The 27,078-nt window shown below is 60.5% G+C and overlaps 2 protein-coding genes across 5 annotated transcripts; both read left to right on the forward strand.

Moving 5' to 3' along the window:
- Window positions 1-477: 477 nt before the first annotated feature.
- SNUPN (snurportin 1) lies at window positions 478-11,657 on the forward strand. 3 transcript variants are annotated; one of them, XM_076348492.1, is made up of 9 exons: window positions 478-659; window positions 856-1,012; window positions 1,875-1,979; window positions 2,107-2,203; window positions 2,812-2,909; window positions 3,253-3,330; window positions 5,253-5,333; window positions 9,345-9,696; window positions 11,151-11,657. In XM_076348492.1, exons 1-8 carry the CDS (start codon window positions 478-480, stop codon window positions 9,672-9,674), a joined length of 1,128 nt encoding a protein of 375 aa, XP_076204607.1. In that variant the 3' UTR covers window positions 9,675-9,696; window positions 11,151-11,657. The 3 variants fall into 3 exon arrangements, with proteins under 3 accessions (XP_076204607.1, XP_076204605.1, XP_076204608.1); XM_076348490.1 differs by lacking the exon at window positions 11,151-11,657 and adding an exon at window positions 9,906-10,409; XM_076348493.1 differs by lacking the exon at window positions 11,151-11,657 and adding an exon at window positions 9,910-10,409.
- A 1,880-nt stretch (window positions 11,658-13,537) lies between these two features.
- On the forward strand, window positions 13,538-27,001 carry PTPN9 (protein tyrosine phosphatase non-receptor type 9). Of its 2 annotated transcripts, none has more exons than XM_076348494.1 (13): window positions 13,538-13,626; window positions 18,358-18,501; window positions 18,999-19,088; window positions 19,199-19,323; window positions 20,098-20,203; window positions 20,872-20,982; window positions 21,714-22,042; window positions 22,448-22,541; window positions 22,649-22,718; window positions 23,305-23,383; window positions 23,626-23,776; window positions 23,885-24,092; window positions 24,410-27,001. In XM_076348494.1, exons 1-13 carry the CDS (start codon window positions 13,594-13,596, stop codon window positions 24,634-24,636), a joined length of 1,767 nt encoding a protein of 588 aa, XP_076204609.1. In that variant the 5' UTR covers window positions 13,538-13,593; the 3' UTR covers window positions 24,637-27,001. The 2 variants fall into 2 exon arrangements, with proteins under 2 accessions (XP_076204609.1, XP_076204610.1); XM_076348495.1 differs by lacking the exon at window positions 13,538-13,626 and adding an exon at window positions 15,492-15,844.
- The last annotated feature ends 77 nt before the right edge of the window (window positions 27,002-27,078 follow it).

A 27,078-nucleotide genomic window follows, 5' to 3' on the forward strand; every position in this document is an offset into this window, starting at 1 on the left:
CCCCGCCCGGGGTGTCGTGTGTGTGTGTGTGTGTCCCCGGCCCTGTATGTCCCCCCCAGCCCCGCCCGGGGTGTCGTGTGTGTGTGTGTGTGTGTGTGTCCCCGGCCCTGTATGTCCCCCCCAGCCCCGCCCGGGGTGTCGTGTGTGTGTGTGTGTGTGTGTGTGTCCCCGGCCCTGTATGTCCCCTCCAGCCCCGCCCGGGGTGTCCCCTCCATCCCTGCCCGCGGTGGTCCCCGCGACCCTGCCCGGGATGTCCCCCACGTCCGTGCCCCGAGTGTCCCCGCCCGCTTCCCGGTCCCCGCCCCACTCCCGGCGGGAGGGGAAACTGAGTCACGGGGGGGGGGGGACACGACACGACACGACACGACACACACACGACTGCCGCCGGCCGGGAGGGCACGGGAGCCTCCGCGCCACCAGGGGGCGCTGCGGGGCGCCCCGCGGCGCCACCCCCTCCCCGTCGGGCGGAAGTGCGTCATGGCGCGCGGCCGTCGGGCGGGCGTTGCCATGGAGGAACTGAGCGCGGCGCTGGCGGCCGGCGTGGCCCTGGCGGCGCCCAACAGCCCGGCGGCCCCGCACCCTCGCCTGGCCGCGTACAAGGCCCGCGGCGGCCCGGGGCAGGCCGAGCGCCGCCAGCGCCTCCTCCGCCTCCAGAGAGAGTGAGCGAGCTCCGCTGGGGCTGGGGCCCCGGGAAAGGGAGGCCCGGCCGGGGCGGGGGGGGGGGCGCCGCCGCCGGGGGAGGGTAGGCCCGTGGTGGGCCCGCCGGGCGGCCTGGGCTGTGGGGAGCCGGGGGGTGGCGGCCTGCCTCCCGCAGAGGGCGAGCCGGGCTGTTTCTTCCCCCCTCACCCCCCGCAGGAGGCGGCTGGACTACGTGAACCATGCCAGGAGGCTGGCAGAGGACGACTGGGCAGGGGTGGAGAGCGAGGGCGAGGAGAAGGAGGGGGAAGATGCGGAGGAAGAGGAGATGGACGTGGATCCTGGCAAGAAGCTGCCCAAGCGCTACGCCAATCAGGTGAGGAGCTGCCTGCCTCTGCCTGCCTCCCCGCGACGGGGGTGCGGGTGCGAAGGCCGGGCAGGGTGAGGGGTGCGGGGTGGTTGAGGCTGGGCCGGGCGGGGTGAGCGGCCGTGGTGATGGCTGCGTCGGGGCTGAGAATAACGTGTCCTGCCTGGCTCGGTGCTCAGCGAGGAACCGTGCCTCAGTTCTGCCCCCGAGACACGCTGCGTTCAAACGGAGGACAGGCGGAGCTGGGTTGCCTGTGTGCTTTGGGAGATTTCAGCTCGGCTAGCAGCGTTTGTATCCCGTTGCGCAGCAGTCGGTTAAAGACTTCCATCTCTCCCCGTGTCTGGGACACCAGAAAGGAAGGGAATCCTCAGCTGATGGTTTTATCAGCCTTGGCTGCCATATTGGTCCTAAATGACATAGAGCCTTTCAGGTGATCACAGCCAGACGGTCTCTGAAGGCGTCAACTTGTCTGGGCTCTTTACTCCTAGTATTTAGGAATCTCTAAGCTCTGCCATGTGTTTATAAATAAATTTAAAGTGATGGAGTGGGGACCGAGGTACAGAGGTGCCCAAGCGAGGACTATGAGCCCCGTGCTGTAGTCTGAAGCTTAGTCAGCAGCTGGGAAGCAAGAGAAAGACTTGGGGGAGAGTCTGTTACGCAAGTCGGTCAGAGAAGGGAGGGAGCCCCTCTGGTGCTGTAATGCAGGCTGACAAGCAATGCAAGTTGCCTCTGAAGCACCCGGTGTAGCTGTGGAAGCCAAGTCAAAACCTTCTTGCTGTGAGTTTTCCCTAACTTCAGGAGAGTTGTTGCTAACCGCTTTTTTTTTTTTTTCCTTCTTCTTCTGTTTTTCCCCCCCTGGATTTCGCCGTAGCTGATGCTGTCTGAATGGCTGGTCGATGTCCCCTTGGATCTGGAGCAGGAGTGGGTTGTGGTGGTGTGTCCCGTCGGGAAAAGGGCGCTAGTCGTGGCGTCCAGGGTAAGCGGCAGCAGTGGTGATGTCTCGCCGTTTGGTAAAGGACCTGTACCTGTTTCCCAGCCGACATAAGACCGGCCCGTGTGTCTCGCTTGACTTTTTTGTTTGTTTCTCTCCCATTTCCTCACAGGGCACAACAGCAGCTTACACCAAGAGCGGCTTCTGCGTCAACAGGTTCCCATCCCTGCTGCCGGGGGGGAACCGGCACAATTCAACGAGCGAGAAAGGTAACGGCCCGAGGAGGCTTTTGGGATAGAGAGAGGGGAACCGCCTGCTTCTCCCCTTGAGTGTGCGCGCTGGCAGGCTCGGTGCTGCTCCGCCAGCTCCCCGGGTCGTGAAGCTGTGCCCTTTTCTGGTGCCGGGGGGAACTTAGCTTTGGGCCTGTTCGTGCATCTCTGGGGATAACTAGACATGGACAATCTCGGATACTTTTGTGCTAGATAAGAACGTATTTTAATTAGCTGCCTGGTTAACTGACGCTCTTAAGAGAAGAAGACACTGTCTTCCGACAGAGAGCTGCGTACAGTGCCGCCTTTCTTAATACCTCTTGCAGTTGCTTTGCTTGTCCAGAGGAGGGGTTACTGTTGAGTAAATGCCTTTTTCTGAAACATGCCTTTGCTTGAAGTGCCTCCGGCTGGTACCTTTGTAGCCTTGTTGGATTCCAAGCTAAAGGCTTTCTGTGGTCGCAGCTTCTGTTAGCAGAAGGGGATCCCTCTGCACCTCTCGGCCTTACGTCAGGGCAGGCTTAATGCAGGAGAGATTTGACCTGGCGTTTGCCTGTTGGGTCGGGCAGTCTCTGGAGCGTGTCTGGACCTCCCTGTGTTTGTGCACGCAGTGTACTGCATCTTGGACTGCATCTACAATGAGGCAAAGCAGACGTACTATATCCTCGATGTGATGTGCTGGAGAGGACACCCTGTTTATGACTGCCAGGTACTGAATCTGCCCCCTCTGCCCTGCCCTCCCCTCCCTTTTGTTCCCTGTTCTGTGAGCTGCTTTGCGGCCAGCACTGGACATAGCCCACTATGCAGTAGGATGGATATTTCATCTAAGCGCCAGCATCCTTACAGCTTGTGGGCTGCTGGCTACCGGAATAATTGGGTACATCTTTTGGGGGTATCGGGGGAAATAGCAGAGTCCAGGGTGTTGGCTGGTTCTGCAGGTGAAGCTGAGTTTGTAAATCTCCCAGGCAAGTGCAGAGGAATGGAGACGCTCGGCAGGTGCTGATCGGTGATGTGTGGTGGATAGTCGTTAAAGCCTCTGCCTCCTTTCACAGACCGACTTCAGATTCTTCTGGCTTTTCTCAAAGATCCAAGAGGAGGAAGGGCTGGGAGAGAAAAGCAGGATTAATCCAGTAAGTTCTTTTGTACTGGGAGGAGAAGGAGGATGGAGGGTAAGCTCTCCTGTTCAGCAGGCTTCAGCACTTTCTTTCACAAGCGGAAGCTTTTTTCTTTTCTTTTTTTTTTTCCCCCCTCACAGCTCAGGCTTCAAAATGTACTTCTGACGACATGGGATGCCATGCTCAGGAAATAGTAAATAGAACCACTGGGTATTGTAAATGAGTGTGGGTTGGTTGGGTTTTTTTTTCCCCCCCAGCCAAAGTGCTGAGGAGAGATCAGACTGCAGGGTATCGGCTAACGCCCATGCCGTTTTTAGCTTTCCCTTGAAACGGAATGGAAAACCAGTGTGGTTTCTACAGGGGCAGCGTTGGTCGGCAGCCTGACTACAATGGGATTTATTCTTGTGTAGTCTTGTGAGCTCGCAAGGCAAGGGGAAAGGCTCGTAAAGCTTTGGCCTTCCCTCCCTAGCCTGAGTAATCATTGAAGTTGTCGGGCTAGATGCTGGATTGCCACCCGGGGCAATCCTTCCCCTGCTGAGGAAGGATACAAAGTCTTCCTTTGAAGACTTACACATGGAGGTCAGACCTAGGACCCACAGCAGCTTGGAAAGAGAGTTTTGGGGACAGACATAAGAGATTTGGCAGCCTGGCTTACGGAGCACGGTTTGCAAAGCGGGACCCGATTGCTGTGCGGCCCCCCTGCGTGCTCAGGCACAGGTAAGCAGAGCAGCTCCTGTGGGTTGAGCGGATCGGTCGTAAACGGGGATGACCGCTCCTCTGCCAGCGGCGAAGGTATCTGTATTTGAAGAACATCCTGTTCTGACTCCAGCAGGAATATCCAGAAGACAGCTACCTAACGAAGCGGGGGGTCGTTTCAGCTTTCATTTCCCGGGTGGAAGGATTTGCTTGGCTTGGCTGAGCCAGCAGCCTGGAGCAGACGTCTGTCTGCTTTGCATCCTGCCCAGAGGTCATCATTTTCTATTTTGGTTAAAAGAGCATCTCGGGGCCAGCTCGCCTGAAAAGTCCTTCCTGAAGCCTTAGATGCTTGGAAAAAAGGTATCGGGAGCACGTGGGAGCTGTGTGCTGAATCTCCGCCACCCGCATCTCTCATTAAATGCCAGAGAGCGGGTCATTTGGAACTGGGACGATAAAATACCTGAAATAGATCTTTCTGGGCACTCTAGATTTCGTGCTGTCTGGACATCGTGGTGGCAATCCCCCGGTCTTCTTTTAAAGGTCGTCTTCTGTTACTGCAATGAGATTTGTAAAGTTGCAGCGATGTACGTGCTTTATCCAGCACTGTTGGAGGGATGGCGGGGACCATCTCTAAGGATTTTTCCCACCCCGTCCTCTCTGGTGCCTAGGGTGATTTTTGTAGGTTTTCATGCAGGCACTCCCGGTTACTTTAGTGGGATGTGATCGGCACCGACGGACAGCTCGGTCCTGTCGTTTTGTCTCTAGATCTGGGGTTTGCTTACGAATTGCTGTTCTGAATCGCATCGGAGGTCTGTCTGTCCCAATAACCCCTAGTGATCACAGAGAGCAGTCGCTATGGAAAGAGTAAGGAATTGGGGATACCTGTCATGCTCCCTCTGACTTCATCAGCCAGCGGTTGTACCTAGACCACAGAGTTAATGGCCTCCAGGGCACCTGCCTTTCAGGAGCTGGCCTAATCCTCTTCTCAGCCTATTTTTGCTTTTGGGCCCCCGATACCCTGCGGCAGGAAGGCCAGCAGTTTAATGATGCGGTCCCTGATTGAGATCTCTTCTCTGGTTACTTCACCTGACGCCTGTCCCTCACCCCGTCTCTATCATGCTGGATCTTGCGCTGGGGGAAATCCTTCTTTCTTAGCTACCTCCACACCAGTGCTCGATTCGGTGACTTGTTCTGCTTCAGGCCATGCAGTTGTCTCTTCTAACCTTCTTTTACTCTTCCAGTTCAAATTTGTGGGCCTGCAGAACTTCCCCTGCTCCTCGGACAGCCTGTGTAAGGTGCTGGCTATGGACTTCCCCTTCGAGGTGAGAACACGCAGGCGGGGGCCCGGACCTCAGCCTTAGAGACAGCCCCGCTGCGCATCTGCCAGTGCTTGGAGGGAGGTGCAGCCCCTTCGTTTGGGAACTGTGCTCTCCTGAGGCCTGCGGGAAGCTTGCTGAGCTGCGCTGTCGTTTCTGGGGGGGGGGGGGTGGCTGCCTTTTATGCACGTGGCTGATCTGTTACCCTGTCACCGGGTACAGGCTGCGTCCAACCAAACTCACTAGCGAGAGTTAAACCGTAGCGTTCCCTGTGTTTGGGCTGCCTTTACTGCTGTTGACTCCTGTCTGAAAGAGCCCTTGGGGAAGAGAGGGTCGATGCGGACACCCGGACCGCCTCCAGAAGCGGCATAGCTCACGTTCACGTGGCTCAGCGTGGACAGCTGACCGTTCTAGGGCCAAAGCTGGTACTGCCTCCTGCCCCGGGGAGGGGGTTGCCTGGGTACAGGCGTGAAGATCTCTGCAGTGTGCTCCCTTACGTGGTGGCGTTTCTCCAGAGGTCTGCAAGGTGGGCAGGGTGGTGCCTTTCTCTGACCTCTGTCACGGGCTCTGTGTTTCCTTAGTCTAGCTACTTCCGTCTGTCTATGTGCGAGGCACCCAGCTACCCTGTGTCTTCTGGGGAGGAAAGAGAAGGGTGCTGGTAAGCTCCTGACGGTTTCTGAGGGGTTCGGGTGTTAGTGATGGGCGCCTGAGGCGTACCGGAGCTGGGGGCGGATGGCTGTAGCGGAAATGGCTGGGAGGGGTTCAGATGAGTCTGTCCTCCTGCTGCCACTGGATCTTGTGGAGGGGATAGTGCGAGCTCTGCTTTTTGCTTTGGTACAGAACCAGCAGCTTCCTCCCTTTGGCTCCTGCTGCTCCTGGGTCTCCGAGGTGGCTGTTCTCCCAGCGAGAGTGGCTGAACAGGACACCTGCATTTGCTTCAGCAGCTTTAGAAGTAGGTGCTGTTCAGGCCTCTCTGCTGACCTGTGGGAGAAAGGCAGGACAGGGGACTCGACGTGCCACCCACCCAGCTCAGCTCTCTGTGGTTGTGAGCAGCAAGTCAGAGGCCCTTGTGAAAACAGCTCAGGCTGCCTTCGGTGGCTATCCTGGCTGACTTGGCACTGAAGTGGAAGAGGATGGTGGTGGCATTCTGGCACAGCGTCGGTGACAAACATCTGGGAGCCAGAAGCTCTTCCAGTGGCCGCAGCAGTTCCTGCGGAGTGCTCAGTCTCAGCCCTAGACCAGGAACAGCCTCTACAGAGGTCGCTTGTCCCACTAAGCCAAAAGCCACCTTGGTTTGACTGTGCCCCTTGTGCTCTCTCGGCCCAAGCTGGCGATTAACGTAAGCGCAGGCTTAAGTTTAAGGGACGCTAATTTGGCTGTGAGACTTTGTCTTCTGCTCGTCAAAGCCAGGATAGTCATTAGAGAGAGTCGGAAAGTCCCAGCCCCTTGCTAGTCAGTGCCAGACCACGCTCCGAACACAGATCGGGGGGCGTTGAGAAAGCATCCCAGGTTTCCTACGGCTGACTTGCTCAATCACAAATGCTCCGAGTGCCTCTGTAGAAACAGTCATTCCCGCCTCTGCTGAAGAAAGCTTCATTCTTTCCTGAGGCATCTGCTCCCACGAGAAAAGGCTGAGGAGTATTGCCCTACTGCGGTCAGAGCAGAAATGTTTCGGCCTGCGAAGGAGACCGTTGCGAAAGGCCGGGGGAGGGAGATGGAGTTGATCAGACTCTCCCTTGTAATCCAGCTGTGATTTGCCCCCCGGGGTTCTCTGGTCGATACATCAGGGTGCGACCCCGACAAGTGAAACGTGGTGTGATTTGGCTCAAAGCGGCCAGTGACCCCGCAGAAACGGTGGTGCCGCTTCCAGGAATGAAGGGGACAGGGGGTCTCTTCGTGATGTGCCACAAGAGGGAGCCCAAGAAATCCCCGTAAATAGCTTCCACCAACAGCACATAAAGAAAGAAACTTTGCAGATGGCAAAACGCAGCCTTGCTATAGATCGTGCAGTGCAACAGAGGTCTCCCTATGCCTGGGCCCAGCGTCTTGTGATCCTTACGAGGATCTCGTGTGCGTGTGGTGGCAAGAGATGTGGTCAGTGCTTTCAGATCTGGGTCTTCAGAGTTAATCTGTAACCTTAGAGTTAGGACCCGATCCGCTATATTCAGCGGAAATTTTTTCCACTGAATTCAGTGGACTTTGGATCAGTTGACTGGCACTGAATTTGAAGTGTGTTTTGGAGTGGATCTTAGGAGCTACTGTCCTACTCGCAGATGTGAGTAAAACAGCGTTCAGGTTTCCACGAAGGCAGGGGGAGCCAAAGTCTCTGAGAAGCCCCGGTGTGAAGGAGTGGGCGTACTGTTAAGCACCTAAAATCTGAAAGGCATGGCCGTGGAACGTGAAATCCAGCCGGGCCGGTTTCTCGTCAGGTTCGGTCGTTTAGGGACAGTGTCAGCCCTTACTCTGATGCGGCTGGTGTCAGCGCGGTGACTCGGGGTAGGGACCTGGCCAACAAACTAAATAAACGGGAGTTGCAGTAACTTAAGAGAAATCAGGGGAAGGAAGAACGTGACCTAACTCTCCACCAGGCTGAACTCCTTTGAATTCTCCAGCTCGGGGGAGATCTTTGGGGCGGTCTGGAAGGCAGAAGCCTTTCCAGGCTCTGATCTTTACCAAAACATTCCTGTGGGTGCCGGGGAATCCCCGTTGCTCACCAAGCGCCGCACACCCGCAGGAATGGGCTGGATGTGCAGGCGTGGTGCCGGGGTGCCGCAGAATCTGGCTCTTCCCAAGTCTTCCCGGGAGGCAGGGGGAGGGAGAAGCTTTGCACTTTAGATATCCAGAGGGTTACACAAGCTCATCGTGATGTTTACTGTTCTGGTTTTATGTTTTCCTAGCACAGGAATCCCCCTTTTTCTGGGATTGTTTTGCAAAATCTTAACAGTGACTGAAAATTATGGACGGAGTAGTGCAAGAAGCTCTACCCTCTCTGCTGGAGGCTAGCATCCGTGGAGCGGAGACGGACGTAGGCTGCTCTTTGCTCAGCCTGGCTCGCAGTCCAGCACGGTAGCAGATACCACCTCGATCTGCTTGGCTCACCCGTGCCTCGGCTCACTGCCGATATAGGTGCCGTTCTGCCCTATATATTCTGGGGGCTGAAGGCTCGGGGAGGGGCCTGGGAGCAACTCGGCCCGAGGTGGGCTCTTTCTCTCATCCCTTCTGCCCACTCAGCCGCTCTTACTCGTAGGCAAATGGCTTTTTAAGAGCTTGCGAGGCTGAGCTAAGAGGAGCACCACCTCCGGCGTTAGTCAGCCTGACGGCGGGATCTAACCGTGCAGAGTACACCCCTGGGAAGCGCAGGAAGAGGGGGGTGAAAATCCCTCAGCGTGGCGGGGAAGCGGGGAAAACGTCAGCCAGCTGCAATACTGCAGAGTGTGGAAATAGTAGCGCAAGAGTTGGGGCCTAAACCTTCGAAGTCCTGAGTGCCCTTAACTGCCATTGATTGCCGGAGAAGTTCTCTCTTGGGAAACATGAAGAATTTATTTTGCATAAGCCGGCTGAAAGAGCTGTCGCAGCGTTACGAATCGGGGCTCCTTGGCGTCGTGCGCTCTGACTAATTACTCTCCCAATGTATTATTTAAAATAACCTTAATCCGGTAAAGCGGCCTTTCTGTGCGCTGCCTTATTCGGAAACCCGATGGCTCTTCTGCAGAATGGGATCACAGCAACTAGAGGAAAAGCGCTGGTCCGTGCCGACACCAGGCTGAAATTGTTTGCCTTTGACGATTTAAAGCCATCCGGCAGTTGCTGGGCTTGCACTGATCTTTCAGGACAGGAGCTCTGCAGGCTGCTTCTTTCCCTTCCGCTATTTATTGCGCTGCTTGAGGGGAAAAATGATCCAGCTGGTAGTTTTGGCCTGTAAATGGAGAGCGGCGCTGTCGCCTGGCGCTCTGTCATCCACCTGCAAAAGCCTCCAGCTCCGGCCTTTCGTTCGCTCCTCTCTCCTTTTTTTAACAGGTCGACGGACTTCTCTTCTATCACAAGCAAACCCACTATACCCCCGGCAGCACCCCGCTGGTGGGCTGGCTCCGGCCCTACATGGTACCCGAAATCCTCGGGCTCGCCGTGCCCGCTACCGTGCTCACGGCCAAACCAGACTATGCTGGGCGTCAGCTCCAGCAGATCATTGAGAGCAAGAAGAGTAAAAAGCTGGCAGCGGAAAAGGGTCACCCGGGCAGCGCGGCGGCTGCGAGGAACGGACATTACGAGCTGGAACACTTGTCTACCCCTCAGCCAGCAAACTCTCCGGAGGGCCGGGACGAAGCAGTGAGCCAGATGGAGAATTAGGCTGCTGGGACGGACCGGTTGGGTAAGGAGAAAGCAAAAGGTTCCCTGCTTCTCGCTGTCACTCGCGCTCCCTGAAAGGGGGGCAAAGGTGATGATAGGATGGTTTTGTTTAAAGGGCACGAAAGCGGAATATCTTGCTCCAAGTGCCGCTGGATTTTTTTTTTTAACCCCCCCCCCGCCCCCCAGGGCTTCTGTGAGGCCTTAACAGGATTGTCTGGTTCTTTGCTAAAGGCAGTCGTGCGTTGGGAAACGAGATGATCTGTCCCCACGCTGCGGGGTTCCCGGTTCAGCTCCTGACCCTGCTTCCGTGAAAGCCTCTGGCAAAGCTCCAGCATAGGAACGGTGCTCAGACCTCCGAGGTGCAGCTGCTGCTCGTAACCCCGGCCCCGACGGCAGCCCCGGCCCCGGAAATCGGGGCATTTTAGCCTTTGATCCGGCTGTTTACCGAGGCCTTCTCAATGAAAGTTTTGTGGTCAGTCCGCTTCTGGTAACAAAAAGTTTGCAGCAGGCTGCTGTGAATCCAGAGGCTGGGCTTTCCACACCCACGTGTTACTCAGAAGAACTAAATTTCCTTGCATCGCGGCGGGCCCTGCCTCCGAGCGCAGCTTTGTGCGGCGCGAGCGCGGCAGAAGCCTGTACTCGAGGCTTTTCTCAGTAGGGGGAGGAAGGAATGGTTTCGCTCTGAAAAACGCTAGCATTGATTGTGCCAAATAAAAGGTTTCTCAGAAAGACAAATTCTTGAGCGTCTTCCTGCTACCTAAGGGTGGATGCGTGCTGTGCCTCCCAAATAGGGATTGGAAAATCGGTTACGGCACTAACTGGAGCGGAGGAAATGCTTGTAGGGGTTTGATTCTCCTCTGCGCGCCGAGGTGCTTCAGTCCCTCCCCTCTTACCCAGCCCAAGCCCGCTCTGCGAGCACCGGCTGCTGCCTTTCCCCGCTTCTAGCGGGGATGAAACGATTGTACTCACCGTCCCCGGGTTGTTTTCCAAAGGGAGATTAAAAGGCCAGAGCGGGACCGCTCTCGCCGTGGAGGGGGGGAGATGAAATATCGGGCTGAACACGGCGCTGGGGAGTCTCCTCCCGGCCGTCCCCCCAGAGGAGGGCCCGTATCCAGGAGGAGATACCGAGAGCGGGGATGGCTGCCCGCAGATAGTGGGGGCACTTCTATCCTGTCCTCGCACCCCCCGTTTTTCCCAGAAAAACGCTTGTTTCTGTGCCAAGCGCGTGGGCTGCGTGCGATCATCTGGCCGTGCAGCCGCTATCGATTATACCAGCGGGCAGCAGGAACTGTCCTAGCTGCGGCCCGAGCTGGCTGTGGGAGGGGGCTGGCCTCGGCTCCCCCTCCCCGGGAGGGGAGGAAACGGCACCCCGGCTCCGCAGCATTCGGATGTGGCCGAGCGTGCCGCGGGCTTTTTCAAACGGCTGCTTATTTTATTATTTTTATTTGTCGGTTTGTCGGTTGTTTTTTCTTTCAGCATGTGAAGCAACTGGCCCAGGGGAAGAGGACAGACGCCTGGACTGCCCTGTCCTCCCCGTCCCTCGAAGGCTCTGGGCTGCTCCGGCTGCGGGTTCCCCTTACGCTTCGGCCTCACCGGCTGGCGAAGGACCGCAGGGAGAGCCCCGGCCGGGAGACCGCATCCAGCCTCCTATCAGCGTAGTTTTCCTTCCGTCAGGCAATTAAACCCGGAGGTGGGCAGCTGGATGTAAGATTTGTGCATCCCTCAGGGCAGAGAAAGCTGCAGCTCAGGTTACCGCCTTCCTGCTGCCCTACAGCAACCTCCCAAGGTCCTCCAGCCAAGGGAAGGGAGTGGGCAGGAGAGAAAATACAGCTGAAGGGGGGCTGCCTTCAGCTGCTTGCTCTGATCGATGGAGGAGCCCGGGAGGGAAGCGACTGCAGCTTCTGCCGGCTCCAGATGATGCCGCATAGTTTCCCTTTTAAAAGCGTGAGCTGGGCTGGAGAAATAAATATTTGCGTTACAATTCCTGTTGGAAACGAAAGGCTGTGTTTGGAGAGAGGGTGTCAAACGGAAGTCACCGGGGCCAGCGCAGTTTGTTGCTGTGACTGTTTTATTTGCTGGGTGCGATCCGGCTCCCAGCTGTTCCCTGCCCTGCTCCCGACTGGAACAGTCGGCAGCTTCGGCAGTGACCGAGGAGGGGTCACCCCCCCCCCCCCCCCCCCCGCCCCCCCCTCAGGGGTCTCAATTTTAGTCCGGGGCAGGGGAGCTGAGCGGGCAGCTCAACCCGTGGAGGGGGCCTGGGGCTCTGGGGGACAGCCAGCCAGCCCTCGAGCCCGCATCCAGCGCGGGGCCCAGCCGCTTCCCTCTGCCCTTTCTTCCATTTTCTCCGAGTTAGGTGCAAAGGCTCCGGCTGCGGGCACGGTGCCAACGCAGTCCTCCTCGGCTGAACAAAATGTCCCCCCGTCCCGGGGCCTGGCTTTGCGGTGGGGCCGCCGCTTTGCGGCACAGGGCCCTGCTCTCCGGGGTCCCCGTTCCTTCCCGGCGGCCCCTCCGGAGGAGCACGGGGGCTCTCCATCCGGGCGCTGACACCTGTGCCCAGCTGGGGAACGCTCTCCGGGGAATTGCAGAGGAGGGAGAGCAAAGAAACGGCTGGAAATCCCGGGCTCCCGTTTGCGCAGCGGGAGGCCGCACGCCTGCCCCTCCTGCCCGCGGGGGAAGGCTGGGAGGCAGAGGCTGAAGTACCGGCAAGGGAGGACGCCGCTGCCACGAGCTGCCGGGAAGGGCTGGCGGGAGAGGCGAGGCCGCGTGCTGCGGCAGCGGGGCTGCTCCGGGGAGCCGATCCTCGGGGCAGGCTGACTGCTCCCGTCCCGGGGTCGCTGCTCACGCGGTTTGGAGGTACCAGCACACGTCCAGAATAAAAAAAAAAAAAGGCTGATTTGGGGCCCCGGGGAGCTTTGCTGGGTGGTGGGCTCGCACAAATACACAGCACGGCCTCTGGGTTTCCTTGAAGGTCCCTCGTAAGCCTGGGCGCAAAGGTGTCCCGGGCTGGAAGGCAGAGCCCCGGGGGTCTTCAGGCGCCCTTTTCCAGCGCTGCTGCCCCTCCCTCGCCTCCCGGCTTGCCCTTCTCCCCTCGGCGGGCAGCGCCGGTGGACGGCGGGCAGGGCTGCCTGCCACCATTTTAGCGGCGGCAGCGGTGCTACCGCCTGCCGAGGCTGTAACCGAAGCTGGGGGGATGCCGGGGAACGCGACGCCCTCCCGGGCAGAGCCGAGCCAGCCCGGGGAGGGGAGGGGAGGGGAGGGGAGGGGAGAGGCAGGGCTCCGCCGGCTCCTCCGTCTCCATCCCGGCAGCTGCCAGGGCCGCTGCCCTCGCTGCTGCCGGCCCGAGAAGCGGCGGCGCCCCCCGCTCCCCCCCCTTCCCCCCGCGCCGGGGAGGGCTTCCTGTCCCCCGCCTTCCCCTGGCCGCCTGCCCGCCTCCCTCCCGCCGCCCGGCGGGGCCGGCCGAGCCGAGCCGAGCCGAGCCGAGCCGAGCCGAGGGGAGGGGAGGGGAGGGGAGGGGAGGGGAGGGGGCTGCGGGCGCTTCCTGCCGCCGCCCCCGCCGGGGCAGAGCGGAGCGGAGCGGAGCGGGGCGGGGAGCTCAGCCCAGCCCGGCCCGGCCCGGCCCAGCCCAGCCGAGCGGCGCTTCCCCGGGGCGAGCGAAACTTCCCGGGGGGGCTGCGAGAGAGAGAGATTTGATTACTATTATTATTATTTTAAAATTTATTTTAAATTTTTCGGTACTTTCGGCGGGGACCCCGGGGCGGAGCCGCTCTCGCCGAGCCTGCGGCGGCCGGGAGGGGCCGGTGCCCGCAGAGCCGCCGGTCCCCGGGGATGGGCTCCGGCGGGGCGCCCGCCGCCTAGCCCGCCTCGGTCCGGCTCGGCCCCGGCACGGCCCGCCGGGGGCAGCGGGGCCGCGCCGAGCAGCATGGCCGCGGAGCTCAGCGCCGAGGAGGAGCAGGTAGGTCCCCGCCGGGCTCCCCTTCCCCGCGGCCGGGCCGGGCCGGGCCGGGCTGGGCTGGGCAGGGCGGGACCCCGTGCGCTGCCCCCCTCCCCGTTTTTTGGCTACCCCCGGTTGCGGCGCTGTTTTTCGCCAGCGGGGCGGTTCTCCCCAAGAAAAGCCCCATCTGCAAAGTCGTCCTCCTCCCCCCCCCCCCCCCCCCCCCCAAATCTGGGCAGCTCCTCATCCGCGTAGCCCCCCCATCTGCAAAGCCCCCCCACCCGCACAGCCCCCCGTGTCGACAGAGCTGGCCGCGCAGCGCGCACCCCAAAGGCCTTTGCAGGGCCTGCGCCGTGGGTGCCAGGGTAAAGCAGGGGTGCTGCAGTGTGGGGTTGGGGTCATGCTCCCCCAAACTGGCGTGTCCCCCCGGGCGCCGGCGGCCTCTCCTCGCAGGCCTCCCCCCCGTGGGCAGGCTGGCGTGGGGATGCGTGTGCACGCGCTTCCCACGCCCCAGGCCTCCCGTGACGTCCCGGCTTCCTCCGCCGGCCTTGCGTCACCGCGGGAGGATGTTGCTCAGCTCGGGGAGTGGGGCCGATAACCCAGCCGGGGCGCGTCGGATGGCGAGAGCAACCTCTGGCTCTCCCCTCCTTTGTCCTCATCCCCGGGGATGCCCACCCGGCTCTGCATCTGCGCCCTGAGCCACGTCCGCCGGGCTCCCCGCCGGACGGGGAAGCGGAGCCCGGGAGCCGGGGCTGGGCACGCTGCCGGAGGCTGCCTCGAAGCCAGGCTCCCCTCAGCCCCGCGGTGATGCTCGGGCTGGCCGAGGGCACGGCGTCGCATCCGCCGCCTTGCTGGCCTCGGGGGCCGCAATGCGAAGGCGGAAGGGAGCGGATGGTCAGTTTTCTGTTTGGTTGTTGGGTTTTCTTTTTTGAAACATCCTTCATTTCTACCGGAGGGTTTTAGGAGGGTTGGTACGGAGACCTCGGCTTCCCAAAACCCCCATGCCCCCGCAGGGAGTGCTCGCCCAGAGCTGGAAGAGTCCCTCCTGCAGCCCGCGCTGGTGCTCGGGAAATGCAGTGCTCCCAGGCTTTTCTCCTCCACCACACCTCCCTCTTATCAGCGCCGCTCCCGGGAGCGGTACTGCTATCTCCAGGGTAATAAAATCTCAAGGAGTGGGAGGTGTTCGTGCCCCATGTCCCCGCCGGTGCCTGTGATTTGCGTTTCCCCTGCGTCGTGGAGGGGGCAAAGCTTCCGGCAAACGCGGCTTTAGAAGACCCTGCTCTGGCAGGGAGCTTGGTTTGCAGCGAGAGCCGTGGCTGGGCTCCCCCAGCCGGCGTCCTGGGAGAGGGATCCGAGATGTTTGGTTTGTGGGGGAATATTGGATGGAGAAGATGAAGGGATATTTGCAGTAACGGCTCCAGGTTTGGACCATCAGACTGGGGGGTGGGAAGGCTGCCCTCCGTGCTGCCCCTCGATGTCTTGGAAGCCAAAACAGTGGAAGTTTCTCTCTTTTCACGGGTAAGTGCTGGTTGGGGCTGGGACATCCCCTTCCTGCCATCCCTTCATCCTCTTCGGGACCATCAGGATTTCCTCCGCGCGCTCCGCTCTCCCCCATTACCAACAGCAAGCCGGGGGGGGGGGAATTCACCCCTCCCCGCTCCCTGCCAGCCTTGGGACATCTCCTGCTCCGTAGGATCTCCACAGTTCCCTCCCCAGCCTATTCCAGAGGGACCAGAGGAGCCAAACCGATTTTCCTTGGGGGTTTTCAGCCCAGCTGCAATTTTTGCAGGACTTATTTCCCCCCGCCGGGCTGAAGGAGGAGGACAGATTTGCTGCCTGCGCAGCCCGGGGGAGGAGGGCTTGAAGAGCCCCCGTGTTCCTGCAGCGGTGGCTTTGTCACCACCCTGCCCCGGCACAGCAAAGCGGGGACTTCGATGACGCCAGCGCTCCAAAGACCAGCATTGTTCCAAACGCCCGGCCGCGGACCATTTTGCTCGCAGCGCTGCCGTCGCTTGCAGAAACGGGGCTTCTTGCTGCGGCTCTGGGTCACAGGCTTCGTTTTCGGCACGTGGAGCGATCGCTGCCGCGCTCGGCTCAACACCTGTATAAATCCGTGTAGGAGCGGGGCCAGAAACGATGGTGAGACCCGGTGGAGTGTGCAAGGGGGGGCAGAGCTACGGCTGATATTGATGCTCAGCTCAGTAACTCCTAGCTCGCCTGCCGTTGAACGCCGGCACTGGTAAGTTTTGGGATTTAGTTTTGCTCCCGAAGAAAGCAGGGGAAAGCTGGAATTCCTGGCTAAGCCGCCCTGCAAAGCCAGCGCTTGTTCTCCCGGGTCTTCCCCCTTGCGAAAAAACCCCAGCATCCCTTGTGATGGGTGCTGGAAGTGGGATCGCGTGAAGTGTGATGGGTTAGACGTTGAGGAAGGAGACGTGAGCCACACGTTGCATCCTCTCCCCGCTGCCACCGTGCCCCTCGGGGCGTCCTTCCCATCATCTCGGGGCATCTTTCCCATCTCAGAGCGGCGTCGGCTCCGGGCTCCGTCCGAGGGTGGTGGCTGTGTGCCTGGCGCTCGTCCCTGTGCCATCCCGCACGTGCTGGGGAAGGAACGGCTCTGCTGTTATTTCGGGTTTGCATCTCCAGCCCAGCCCGAGCATTTGGGCGGCCAGGGGCTCCGGGGGACTCCCTGGCGAAGGGGGAGTACGGCCGGTGAGGTTCCCCATCTTAGCTTATGGATAGGATATATTTCTGTATACGTACACGTGGATGTGTGTGCTGTGTTAAGGCTGAAGATGGTTTCTGTGTTGCCCCATTTGTTTTCCTGTCCCTCTTCAACGGAGGAGAAATCGTTAGATATTTGGGCCATGAAAGAGTTGCTTTTGTTTTGGCGAAGTGGAGGCTGTTTGGAGATGAAGCCGTGGGGATAAAGGTGTCCCGTAAGTACAGCTCCCAGGAAAAGCTCCCGCTGGCTGCTGCCTGGGAATTAGGAATGTGAGGCAGGGGGGTGTATAACGCCCTGTCTCCTTTGCTCCCCCCTTTGCCCGCTCCCCTCCAGTCCCTTGCCCCCAGCAATTGCAGAGGTGGGGGGACCGATGCGGCTTGCCAAACCGTAGCCGGTTGACCGTGGCACATCGCCGCGCCGGGAGGGCTCGCGACGTTTAAAGGGGATTTTTGCAAGGGCTTGGAGCTGGGCTATCGAAATCCGCTTTCACATTCCTCCCAGCGCTGTTGGCGGCAGATCCAGCCCAATGCTGTGAGTTCCCTCCCGGCTGGTGCTCGCCCGGCCGCTCTGCGGGACTCCGATACCAAGTTAGGGAGCTTCTGGCTGCGACGTGCTGGGGGTCTGGGCTGGCCCTTAGCGGCTTCCAGCAGCTGGGCGAGCTGGTACCCCTTCCAGAAACGCCTGCTGCGATGCCAGGCGGGCTGCGGGGAGACCCCTCGGATAAGCCGGGCTCCTTCGGCTTGTCCCATGAGAGGTGCTTGCTGCCCCTGCCGAGCCTCGCGCTGCCGATAAACCCCGGCCCTTCGCTTCCTCCCGTCGGAAGTCATTAATGCCAACGAGCTTTTCTGGCTGAATAGTTCCCAGTTACTCCGCCGTGACATCCAACACCGCTGCCTTCCCGCGCTCCCTGCTCGAGAGCCGGCCTTCAGTGCTCACCGTCCCTCCTCCTCTTCCTCGCGCTGTCATCGTCATCCTCCACTCTTGCGAGGATGGAAACTCCTCCGTTTTGGGGTGCGCCCGGGTGGGAGCGCGGAGCGTTTCGGGGACCCCCTCCATCCTGCCCGCATCCTTTGAGCGGTACGTGGTGGGAGGCTGGGCCGTGCTGCCCCGTCTCTCTCGGGGTGCCTGTGTGGGACAAGGGGGTCAATATGCGGCAGAAAGCAAAGCTGCTTTCATTAGCACAGGCGTTCAGAAACCCCGAGCCCACACAGCTTGTAAAAGTAATACGTTTTGGGGTTTTTTTCCGCTTGCCTTCGAGGCTTTAAGCCTGCCGGGAGGTTGCAGGTTGGGTTTTGAAACTCTGCTCTGTCAGCGCTTGGATTGGAAAAGTGTCTTTCTCGGTGTCTCATGGTTTCGGGTGCGTGCGGTGCCAGTGCTCTGGGAGGGGAGCGCGCTCGTGGGGATGTCCCTGGCGTGTTATGGGACCGTGGGCTGTGGGGAGCAGTGGGAGCGTCCTGGGACCCCCCTGGACTGAACCCTTCTCGTCTGGTCTTCTTCGGCTGTGTGAAACTGGCCTTACTGGGTGAGCTGGCCCATGTCCTGTAGCACGTTGAAGCATCAGCCCTCGATGCCCGTCTTGCTCATTACCCGTGTTCACACGGCCGGGTTCGCTGCTCTGTGGCAGAGCTGCAGCCCCGGGAGGCCGCTGCCGGCTGATGGGTTCCCGCTGCACCCGGGCTGCTGTGTCTGAACGAGAGTTTGCTGCCTGTAAAGTCCTCCTTTTGCTCCCCCTCTCCCTTCCACGAGTCCCCCCCAGCCCCAAGGCCGTTTTTCCAATGCCAGCACTCCTACCACTTGCTTCCCTCCCTGCGCTGGTGTTGCCTCCATCTCCATCCCCACTGCCCTTACCCTCTTTCCCGGTACCTGCTGTAGAGCTCCCTGCTTTAGCCCGAGGAGCTGCTGGGTTTGCCGAGCCGTGCTCAGCCCCTGCCTGCGCACCGAGGACTGTGTAGCTCCCACGGTGACCAGGGATGCTCCTCGGGTGTTCCTCCTCCTCCCATCTCACCCGTCGCCCCTCATCTCTCCCGCAGGCGACCAAGCAGTTCCTGGAGGAGATCAACAAGTGGACGGGCCAGTACAATGTGTCCCCGCTGTCCTGGAACGTGGCCGTCAAGTTCCTTATGGCCCGCAAGTTCGACGTCCTGCGGGCCATCGAGCTCTTTCACTCCTACCGGGTAAGCGAGCGGGGCCGGGTCCCCCCCGGCCAAGGGCTTTCCACGCTGTGAGAGATCTCTGGTCCCAAGAAGACCCTCCCCTTGCTTTTTTTCTTTCCCAACCCTCCCTTATGGGTTTTAGCCGGCTGGAAAATCCTTTCTCAGCCAAGGCGAGTCACCATGGAGATCTCGCCGACCCCAATCTCCTCCCCTCCGCTGAGAGCAGCGTGCGTGCTCACAGGGTGCCCTCCCGGCTGGCCTGCAGAGCATCCCCCCAAATATAAAGGGTATATATGCATATATACCTTTCCCATCCCGGTTTTGCAAAGCTGCTTTTCCCCGTGCTGGGAGTTGTGGTGCTGCAGCCGGTTGCAATCCCCTGCTGGAAAATGGGGCTGTGGAGCGGAGGTTTCCCTGCTGGGGCTTCCCTCGGAGGGCTGGGTGCCCCACGGGGACATGATGGTGGGTGGAGGGCTGGGGTGCCCGTGCCAGCCGTCACGCCAGCTCCCTGCCCGCAGGAGACGCGGCTGAAGGAAGGCATCGTGAAGCTGAAGCCTCACGAGGAGCCGCTGCGCTCGGAGCTACTCAGCGGCAAGTTCACCATTCTGGTAGGTGGAGGTGTCGCCCCCGAATTACCCCACCTGGGTGGCTCGTCCCGGCTCCGCTCCGCGCGGGCGTCCTCGGGTGCCGTGGGAGCCTGACCTTGTTTCTTCGCCAGAGCGTGCGGGACCCCTCGGGAGCCTCCATCGCCCTCTTCACGGCCAAGCTGCACCACCCCAGCAAGAGTGTGCAGCACGTGGTGCTCCAGGCGCTCTTCTACCTGCTGGACCGAGCGGTGGAGAGGTGAGCCGGGGTACCATGTCTTACGGTGGTGGGTCCCCGGGGAGCCCCTTCCCTCCCAGGGGTGAGGGGAGATGCTCCTGCTTGCTGAGATTTTGATGAAATCCCTCCGAAAGGCTTCGCAGGGAAAAGATGTGCCGTCTCTCCCATGAATGTGAATTCCTGAAGGTGAAATTGTGGCTGAGTCTGTCTGCGTGCCTCCGGGTGTCCCATCTCTGGTTACGGAAGAGAAGGGGGTCACGGCTCCCCATGGCTTGAAATTCCCTGTCTTCCTCTGGTTTGAATTCAAGCCAGTCATCCCCATGGAGGCATTCAGCAAAATCCCCCGAGCCCTGAACCAGGCTCTTCGCAGCCTTTCCCTGCCCATGTCCAGGTTTCAGTTTAGCAAAGCCCCTGATTCCTGCAGGCTTCGGCCGGGGAGGAGGCAGCCCCGCCGCCGGCGAGACGTAACATGAGCCCTGCCAAAAATATAAAGCCGGGATGTCCCATTCATCCTGCTGGGCTCTTTCCATTTCTGAACTTGCCCATCATGGGCGGTGCAGCTGAGACAGGCTTAAGACATGAGCCAGGCTTAAATAAGGGTTGTAGGAAGAGGAGTTGGAGCAGCTGGGAAATGCAGAAACAAGCTTTGGGTCTGTGAGTCCTTCTGGAAGCACAGAAGGGGATTTTTTGGGGGTCAGCAAGCTGAAGATGAGGTTAGCGTGGGGCAGATCTGCTCATGCAGGAGCCGAGCAGTTGGTTGTTGCAGGGTTGACGTTGCTCTTTCCCCCCTCTCAGCTTTGAAACCCAGAGGAACGGGCTGGTGTTCATCTACGACATGGCGGGCTCGCAGTACACCAACTTCGAGCTGGACCTCAGCAAGAAGATCCTCAACCTGCTGAAGGTAACGGCTGGGGGTGACCCAGTGTCCGGGGATGTCACGCGGGCCAGTCGCTCAACGAGTACGTGAAGTCCTGTGGTTTTGGCATAAATTCTCGTGCCAGACCACGCTGACCACGTCTGGGATGAGGAGCACCGGCTCCAGCCCCGTAGGACCTCAGGAAGGCGTTGGGAGCCTGCCAGGCTGGACCCGGCCGGGGCTGCGTTGTCCTGTGGGTGGGAGGGGATCAGCTGTCCCCGTGCCGGATTCCTCTCGCAGCTGCTGGCAGCGCTTTTGGGAAAACAGATGCAAATTATTTTTTAATCGTGCTGGCATTTTGTGCCTCCTCCCTTCTCCGGAAAAAAGAAATAACAGTAAATATTGGCCAGGGTGTGTTCTCCATACAAATCCCAGCTCCCAGGCTTCACCTCTCCCCGGTTGAGCCAAACCCTCTGCCTACCTAATCCCAAGGAAATAATTTGTTTCCGTATCAGAGCATAAAAATAAGCGCGGCCGTGGGCTGCCGGCTCTGTGCGAGGCACGCTTCGGATGCGGCATTGCCACCTCGGGGTTCCTTTGCTGGTCGTCACCTCTACTGGGACGTGTGTGTGTGTCCCCCCCCACCCTGGCAGAGCGCGGAGAGGGACTGGTTCCTTCCCGGCGGCATGGATCTGACCCCCTCCTGCCCGCAGGGTGCCTTCCCGGCTCGGCTCAAGAAGGTTTTCATCGTGGGAGCACCCATGTGGTTTCGCGTGCCCTACTCCATCATCAGCCTGCTGCTGAAGGAGAAGCTGCGGGAGCGGGTGAGCGTGCCCACCCCCCACCCCCCCCCCAGCACGGGACCCTCGGCAGGGAGGGCTGAGGCTGTTTTCCCTTTGGGACAGGCTGCACCCCTCAGCCCCGTCCGCTGGAAGCTGCTGAGCCTAAATCCGTGGGAAACGGAGGCTTTCTCAGCCTGTTTCGTAGGGGCTAAGCTGTTTCAGTATTTTCAGCAAATATCTGAGCCCCTTTTGAAATCGCCTTCGATTTCTTCCTCTGCGGCGAGGCTGCCAGCAGCAGCAAGTGGAGGCAATGGTAAATGATTAAAGGGAAGGGAAACCTCTGCTGAGCACGCAGGAGAAGAGGGGAACTTACATACCTGCGCTCAGGCCCTATCTGGCAAAGCCAAAAATACCTAAAGCAGTATCCTCAGCGGTGCTGCTGATAGAGCCCGTTTCCAGCCCGATGTCTCCCTGGGCTGGACTTTGCCCCTCTGCTTTTGGGAGGAGCTCGGAGCCACTTGCAAATTAGGAGCTGGGTGTCGGTGTGGGCTCCTGTGGGGTACGAGGGAGGGCCAGGCCCTGACCCACCGCTGGTGTTCCCCTGGGTGCCCTCCCGGGACAGGGGAGGAAGGGGGAAGACCCCGATGCTGTTGGGGGGAAATCTCCGGGCTCCATCGGGACCGCGCCAGACCGTTGGCATCCCTGTCCCCGTCCCCAGCGAACAGTCTCCATCTTTCTGGGAGTCACCCCTGCTCCTCCTCTTCCTCCCGCAGGTGCAGATGGTGAAGATGTCGGAGCTGAAGGAGCACCTGCCCCGGGAGTGCCTCCCCGAGTACCTCGGGGGGTCCCTCAAACTGGACCCTCTGAGCTGGAACTGCCGGTTCCTGCCCCAGCAGAACGGGCACCCCGACCCCCTGGACGAGCTCATCCTGGTGCCGCTGGTGGCCCCCAAAGATAACGGCTCCGTCCACGTTCCTGGGCCCAAGTCCATCACCCTCCAGGAGCTGCTGGATCACGTCAGCCACAAGCAGAAGCGGGGCATCTACGAAGAGTATGAAGATATTCGGCGCAGGAGCCCAGCCGGCACCTTTGTCTGCTCTTTGTGAGTCGGGGGGAAGGAGCCGGGTACGGGCCAGCATGGGGGCCCCCCTCTCTCGCTCCAAAAAAGCTGGGTCCCCCCTCCTCCCCGCGCTTCTGCTGCTCGCTGGTGGCCCATCTGCCTCTTTGGGGTGCGGTGCTTTGGGTTAGCAATGGAGACCCCTGGCCTAGTGATGCTGCGAACCCCCTTTGCGGCTCCCGCAGCTGCTGTGGGTAGGAGGGAGCTGCGCAGGGGACAGCGGGGACGAGGACCTGGCCGGGACTTCGCTTCCCGAGGCTTTGGCCAGGTGATGGCAGCAGAGCCCAGGCTACGGACGCCGGAGGCTTGTGCAGAGGGAGGGATGCTGCCTTTCCTTTCCAGCCTGGAAAACATTCCTGCTTCTCTTTCCCCCTCTCCCCTGCCTCCCAGGGCACCCTACAACCAGGAGAAGAACCGGTACGGGGACGTGCCCTGCCTGGACCAAACCCGTGTCAAGCTGGCGAAGCCGTACAGCCGCCCGGAGGTGAGCCAGCCCGGGATGGAAGCTCGAGGTCCCGCCTGGAGCCGCTGCAGCTGTCCTGGCCATGGGGCTCCGGAGGGCTCATGCGGTGCCTGCTTTTCTCTTCCCAGCTGACCGACTACATCAACGCGAGCTTCATGGATGGCTACAAGCAGAGGAACGCTTACATCGGGACTCAGGGTACGGCCCTGAGCTGCCAAGGGGTTATTTTGCTCTTGATGCACACGTGGGCTTCACCTCCCTGCCCAGCATCAGCCACTGGCTGCTGGGGGGGGATGACCCGGGAGGAGGGCACTGCCTGGCAAGTCCCCCTCCCCGCTGGGTGTATTTACGCCCCTCTGGGTGCATTTACTCCCCTCCCAGTCCCCAGCTGGGAGAGAGCAGAGTTTCTCCTTCAGCCGCCTCCCACAGGTCGGGTCCTGGGCTGAGCAGACCCCTGCTAGCAGCGGTGATGGCAGCCCCCTTCTCCTGCCCCTAAACCCAGCCCCACAAGCTGGCTTTGCCCCACAAGCATCTGCCCGGGGATGAAGCAGCACAGAGCAGAGAGGGGGGATCGGTGCTGAACCGTAGGGATTCGGTGCTGGGGGGGCCAAACCGGTGGCAGCTCCAGGCAGGGCTGGTGGATGTGCACCGAGGTCGGTCTCCCCGGGAGGGGGCTGCGGTCCCCTGGGGTGGGGAGGGTGAGGGGGGCTGGCGGAGGCTGCTGGGCAAAGGGGCTTGCCCAAACCCATCAGGTTTTGGGCTGATGTGCGGACTGTCCCCCCAGGGCCTCTGGAAAACACCTACGGTGACTTCTGGCGCATGGTGTGGGAGCAAAATGTCCTGGTGATCGTGATGACGACCCGGTGAGTGCCCCGGGCAGAGCACGGCCCTGGTTTTCTTTGCAAAATGTTGGATGAGCAGCGCTGCGCTCTCTGCAGTGACCCTGCAGCCGTGGCGCCAGCCAGAGCCCCGCAGGGTGGGGACACCGCATCAGGGATGGACTGCTAGGTCCCTGTGCGATCCCCAAGGGGATGAGGCCGGGGGGCACGGGGCATGTCCCTGGTGGGGCGAGGAGGACATCGCCAGCTTGTCCTTCTGCTCCCAGGCTGGAGGAGGGAGGCAGGAGAAAGTGCGGCCAGTACTGGCCCCTGGAGAAGGATTTCCAGGTGTGCTTCGGGGCCCTGACCATCACCAACCTGGGCGTGGAGAACCTCAACCATTACAAGAAAACCATCCTGGAGATCCACAGCTCAGAGGTGTGTGGCCGCAGCTGCCTGGTGGGGGATGGCACGGGGGCACCAGGAGTCCTCCGTGGCCAGGGTCAGAGGAGGGGGAGAGGGTCTAACCCCCCTGCTTTCCCCCAGACCAGGGAGCGGCGGCTGGTGTCCCACTTCCAGTACCTGAGCTGGCCGGATTACGGCGTCCCCTCCTCCGCGGCCACTCTCATCGACTTTTTGGGGGCCGTGAAGCAGCAGCAGAGGGTGGCGGTCAGCGCCCTGGGACCTCGCTTCAAGGGTCACCCCGGGGGCCCCCCGGTCGTGGTGCACTGCAGCGCCGGCATCGGCAGGACAGGTAACGGGGTAACCCCGCTGCTGGGGCGGAGGTCTTGGTCGGGGGGGGGGGGAGGGTGTCAAGTCCAGCCTTCCCCGGGGGCATTTCCATCCCCCGGACCGGTGGTGCGTTTGCAAGCCGGTTGACCAGGGATGCGTGTCCCCAGGACTTTCTGCAGCCATCGGACCTGGGAGAAGTCTGCCCCACTTCTCCCGATGCCCGTGGTCTCGTGCGGGAGGTTGGTGGGGGGCCGAGGACCACCACTGTCCCGCTCTGGTTCTCGCAAGGGGCAGTGACGGCTCTTTGGTGGCCAACGCCGTCCCCATCGTTGTCCCCAGGTACCTTCTGCGCGCTGGACATCTGCCTGTCCCAGCTGCAGGACGTGGGCACGCTGAACATCTACCAGACGGTGCTGCGCATGCGGACCCAGCGCGCCTTCAGCATCCAGACCCCCGAGCAGTATTATTTCTGCTACACCGCCATCCTCGAGCACGCCCAGCGCGAGGGCCTGCTGCTCGCCAACCACAGCCGGGCCGGCCAGGAGAAGAGCTCGCCGGGACACTGAGACCCGCCACCTCCCCGCAGACCCCCGCTTCCCATCCTCCCGGGGCTGCCAGAGCCGCCTCCGCGCCCGCCAGGACTCGGCAGAGCCGTCGGGACGGCGGTGCCGGGGCGCGGAGGCGGCTGCCCGTCCTCGACTCTTAGCACTGCTATCGAACTGTGCCTTATTCAAACCAAACGGTGGCTGCCGCTCGCCGGGGAGGGGGGAGGACGGCGCGGGAAGAGGCGCTCGCTCCTCTCCGCCGTATTTCCGTTGGGGGGTTTGGTTGTTTGGGGAGGTGGTTTTTCTTCTCTTCGAGTTGTTTGGTTGGTTTTTTTTTGTTGTTGTTTTTTTTTGTCGGGACCACCTAAAATGTATCTAGAGAAGGGGCTTTGCAAAGCCCTAGGAAATGTATTTCCAGTCCTGCCCTGGCCTGGGGCTTAGGAAGAGGCACGTACTTCAGTCTTACCTGCCACTACGTCTGTGTGTCTGTATGTATGTGTGTATATAATATACCCTCGCTGTGCCCAACCCCGGCTATTATATAGATACATATATACAAGCACCCGTTTTAGCAGCTCCTGTGGGTCCCCGCTGTCCTGCCGTCTCACCGCTGTGATCTCTGGAGCGGTGAATTTGGTCCTGGCTCTGTCTTGTCTTCCCCCCGCCTCTTTTTTCCCCCCTTTCCTGTCCCCCCTGCTCCTCGTGGGCAGCGCTGGGACCCGGTACCCGCTCCTGTGCCCATCCCGCGGGAGGCACGGGGATGCGCGGCGGTATCCCCCCCCCCCTTTCCTTGTCTCATCTTCCTCATCCTCGTCTCCTGCTGGGAGAGGGCAGCTCTGCTCCCGGGAGGAGGATCTGGAGGATTTTGGCCGCGGCAGGCGGGTTGGCCGAGGGGCTGAGGAGCTGCCCCTGCCCCTCGGGGCGCAGCCACGTGAGTCACTAGGTACGAGGTGATGGGGACGGATGGGGATCGACCGGCTCTCCGGGTTGCTCGGCTTTCCCAAGCCGGCAGTGGGAACCCGCCGGCCCAGCCCTTCCGTGAGTCACGGGTTGGAAAAGCGTTGAGCAAAAAAAAGAAAAAAAAAAAAAAAAAAAAAAAAAGCTAAAACCCTCGGGAGGCGGCGAGCTGCCCTCTGGGGCAGCAGCACCCACCGGGGACGGCTGCCCCAGCCCCTGCCACCACCCTGGCCACCCGCCCCTCCGCGCTGCCCGGCAGCAGCCGGGCCTCAGTAACTTTATACTGTAATAAGCTCTTTGAATGTGTATATTCTTATTTTTTTATAATCTGGGGGTGGGGGGTGGGGGTTGGTTTTTTGTTTTGGTTTTTGTTTGTGGTTTTTTTTTTTTTTTGTATTTAACATTAACTTGATCCAAGCCAGAGCCAGAAGTATTTGTAAATGTTCCTATTTTGCTCTCGTTCAGAGAAACATTTTTGTTGTTGTTACTTTTTGGGTTTGGTTTTGTTTTGATTTGTATCGACATATAAATATACTACCAGTGAGCAGTCAGTCCTCTTAGCTCTCGTGGTGGAGTTGGTCAGGGGCAGGAGAGAAGGGGGGGAGTTTAGGGCTTTGCACACCCCGCGGTCCCCAAAGGCAAGCTGGCCCCATCCCTGGGGACACACTGACCTGCCGCAGCCCCCCAAGCGCTTTGGGGGCGGAGGGCTGCGTTCAGGACTGTGCCGGGGGGCACGGGGTAGGAGTTGCACGGGGCTGAGGGCAGCAGCCCTAAGAGCCGGCCAGCCCGCTCCTGGGTGAGGCCCTGCGAGAGATAACCAGGCTGCAGGCAGCTTTCCTGGGCGGGCAGGATAATGGCAGGAGGGAAGGCAGCAAGAGGGGCCGTGCCGTACGCAGCCCCGTTAGCTGCGGGGGGGACAAGCCACCCCCCTCCGAGCTCCTGCCTCTTTTCCCAGGGCCTCGCTGAGCCCCAAAGCATCAATCTCCTGTCCCGCTCCGAGCAGCGGGTTCTTCAGAGCCTCTTCTTCTTTGCATAGTCCCTTTCTCCATCCGTCACCTTCCTCCTATCTATTTTTGTTAATAATTATTTAGAAAGCGCCCAGGGTGCGTTGACCACCCTGATGACCAGGCCGGGAAACCAAACCTCTGCCTGCAAGGAGCCTCTGGGTCCCGGCTGGAGAGGCAGCGCCGTGCCCTGGATGGGGAGGCCGAGCAAGCGGGGCTGGCCGTGGGATCTGCCTGCTGCCACCCGCACCTCAGGAGGCACGGTGATTTCGGGGCGGCTGGGAGGGTTTGCCTCTAATGCAATGCTGTCAACAGCAAAAGGATGGGCGGCTGCTAATTTGAACAAGACACACTTGATCCCATTGCTGCTACATGTAACGCTCAAGGGATGGAAGCGGAGATTAAAGGAATGGAGTTGTTGGGCACTTCTGGTGTTATTTCCCTGGCAGGTACAGCCGTGGTTTGGGGAGCGTCCGCTGTCTTCCCGTGTTTGGGAGCTTTC

Source organism: Aptenodytes patagonicus, chromosome 10 (genome assembly GCF_965638725.1).
Source record: "Aptenodytes patagonicus chromosome 10, bAptPat1.pri.cur, whole genome shotgun sequence".
NCBI lineage: Eukaryota > Metazoa > Chordata > Aves > Sphenisciformes > Spheniscidae > Aptenodytes > Aptenodytes patagonicus.

Coding starts and splice junctions, on each gene's coding strand:
- SNUPN (XM_076348492.1), top strand. CDS start 478: ATGGCGCGCGGCCGTCGGGCGGGCGTTGCCATGGAGGAACTGAGCGCG. Junction 3,331..5,252: donor AGAAAAGCAGGATTAATCCA/GTAAGTTCTTTT, acceptor TTACTCTTCCAG/TTCAAATTTGTGGGCCTGCA. Junction 5,334..9,344: donor CTATGGACTTCCCCTTCGAG/GTGAGAACACGC, acceptor TTTTTTTAACAG/GTCGACGGACTTCTCTTCTA.
- PTPN9 (XM_076348494.1), top strand. CDS start 13,594: ATGGCCGCGGAGCTCAGCGCCGAGGAGGAGCAG. Junction 13,627..18,357: donor TCAGCGCCGAGGAGGAGCAG/GTAGGTCCCCGC, acceptor TCTCTCCCGCAG/GCGACCAAGCAGTTCCTGGA. Junction 20,983..21,713: donor AGGAGAAGCTGCGGGAGCGG/GTGAGCGTGCCC, acceptor TTCCTCCCGCAG/GTGCAGATGGTGAAGATGTC.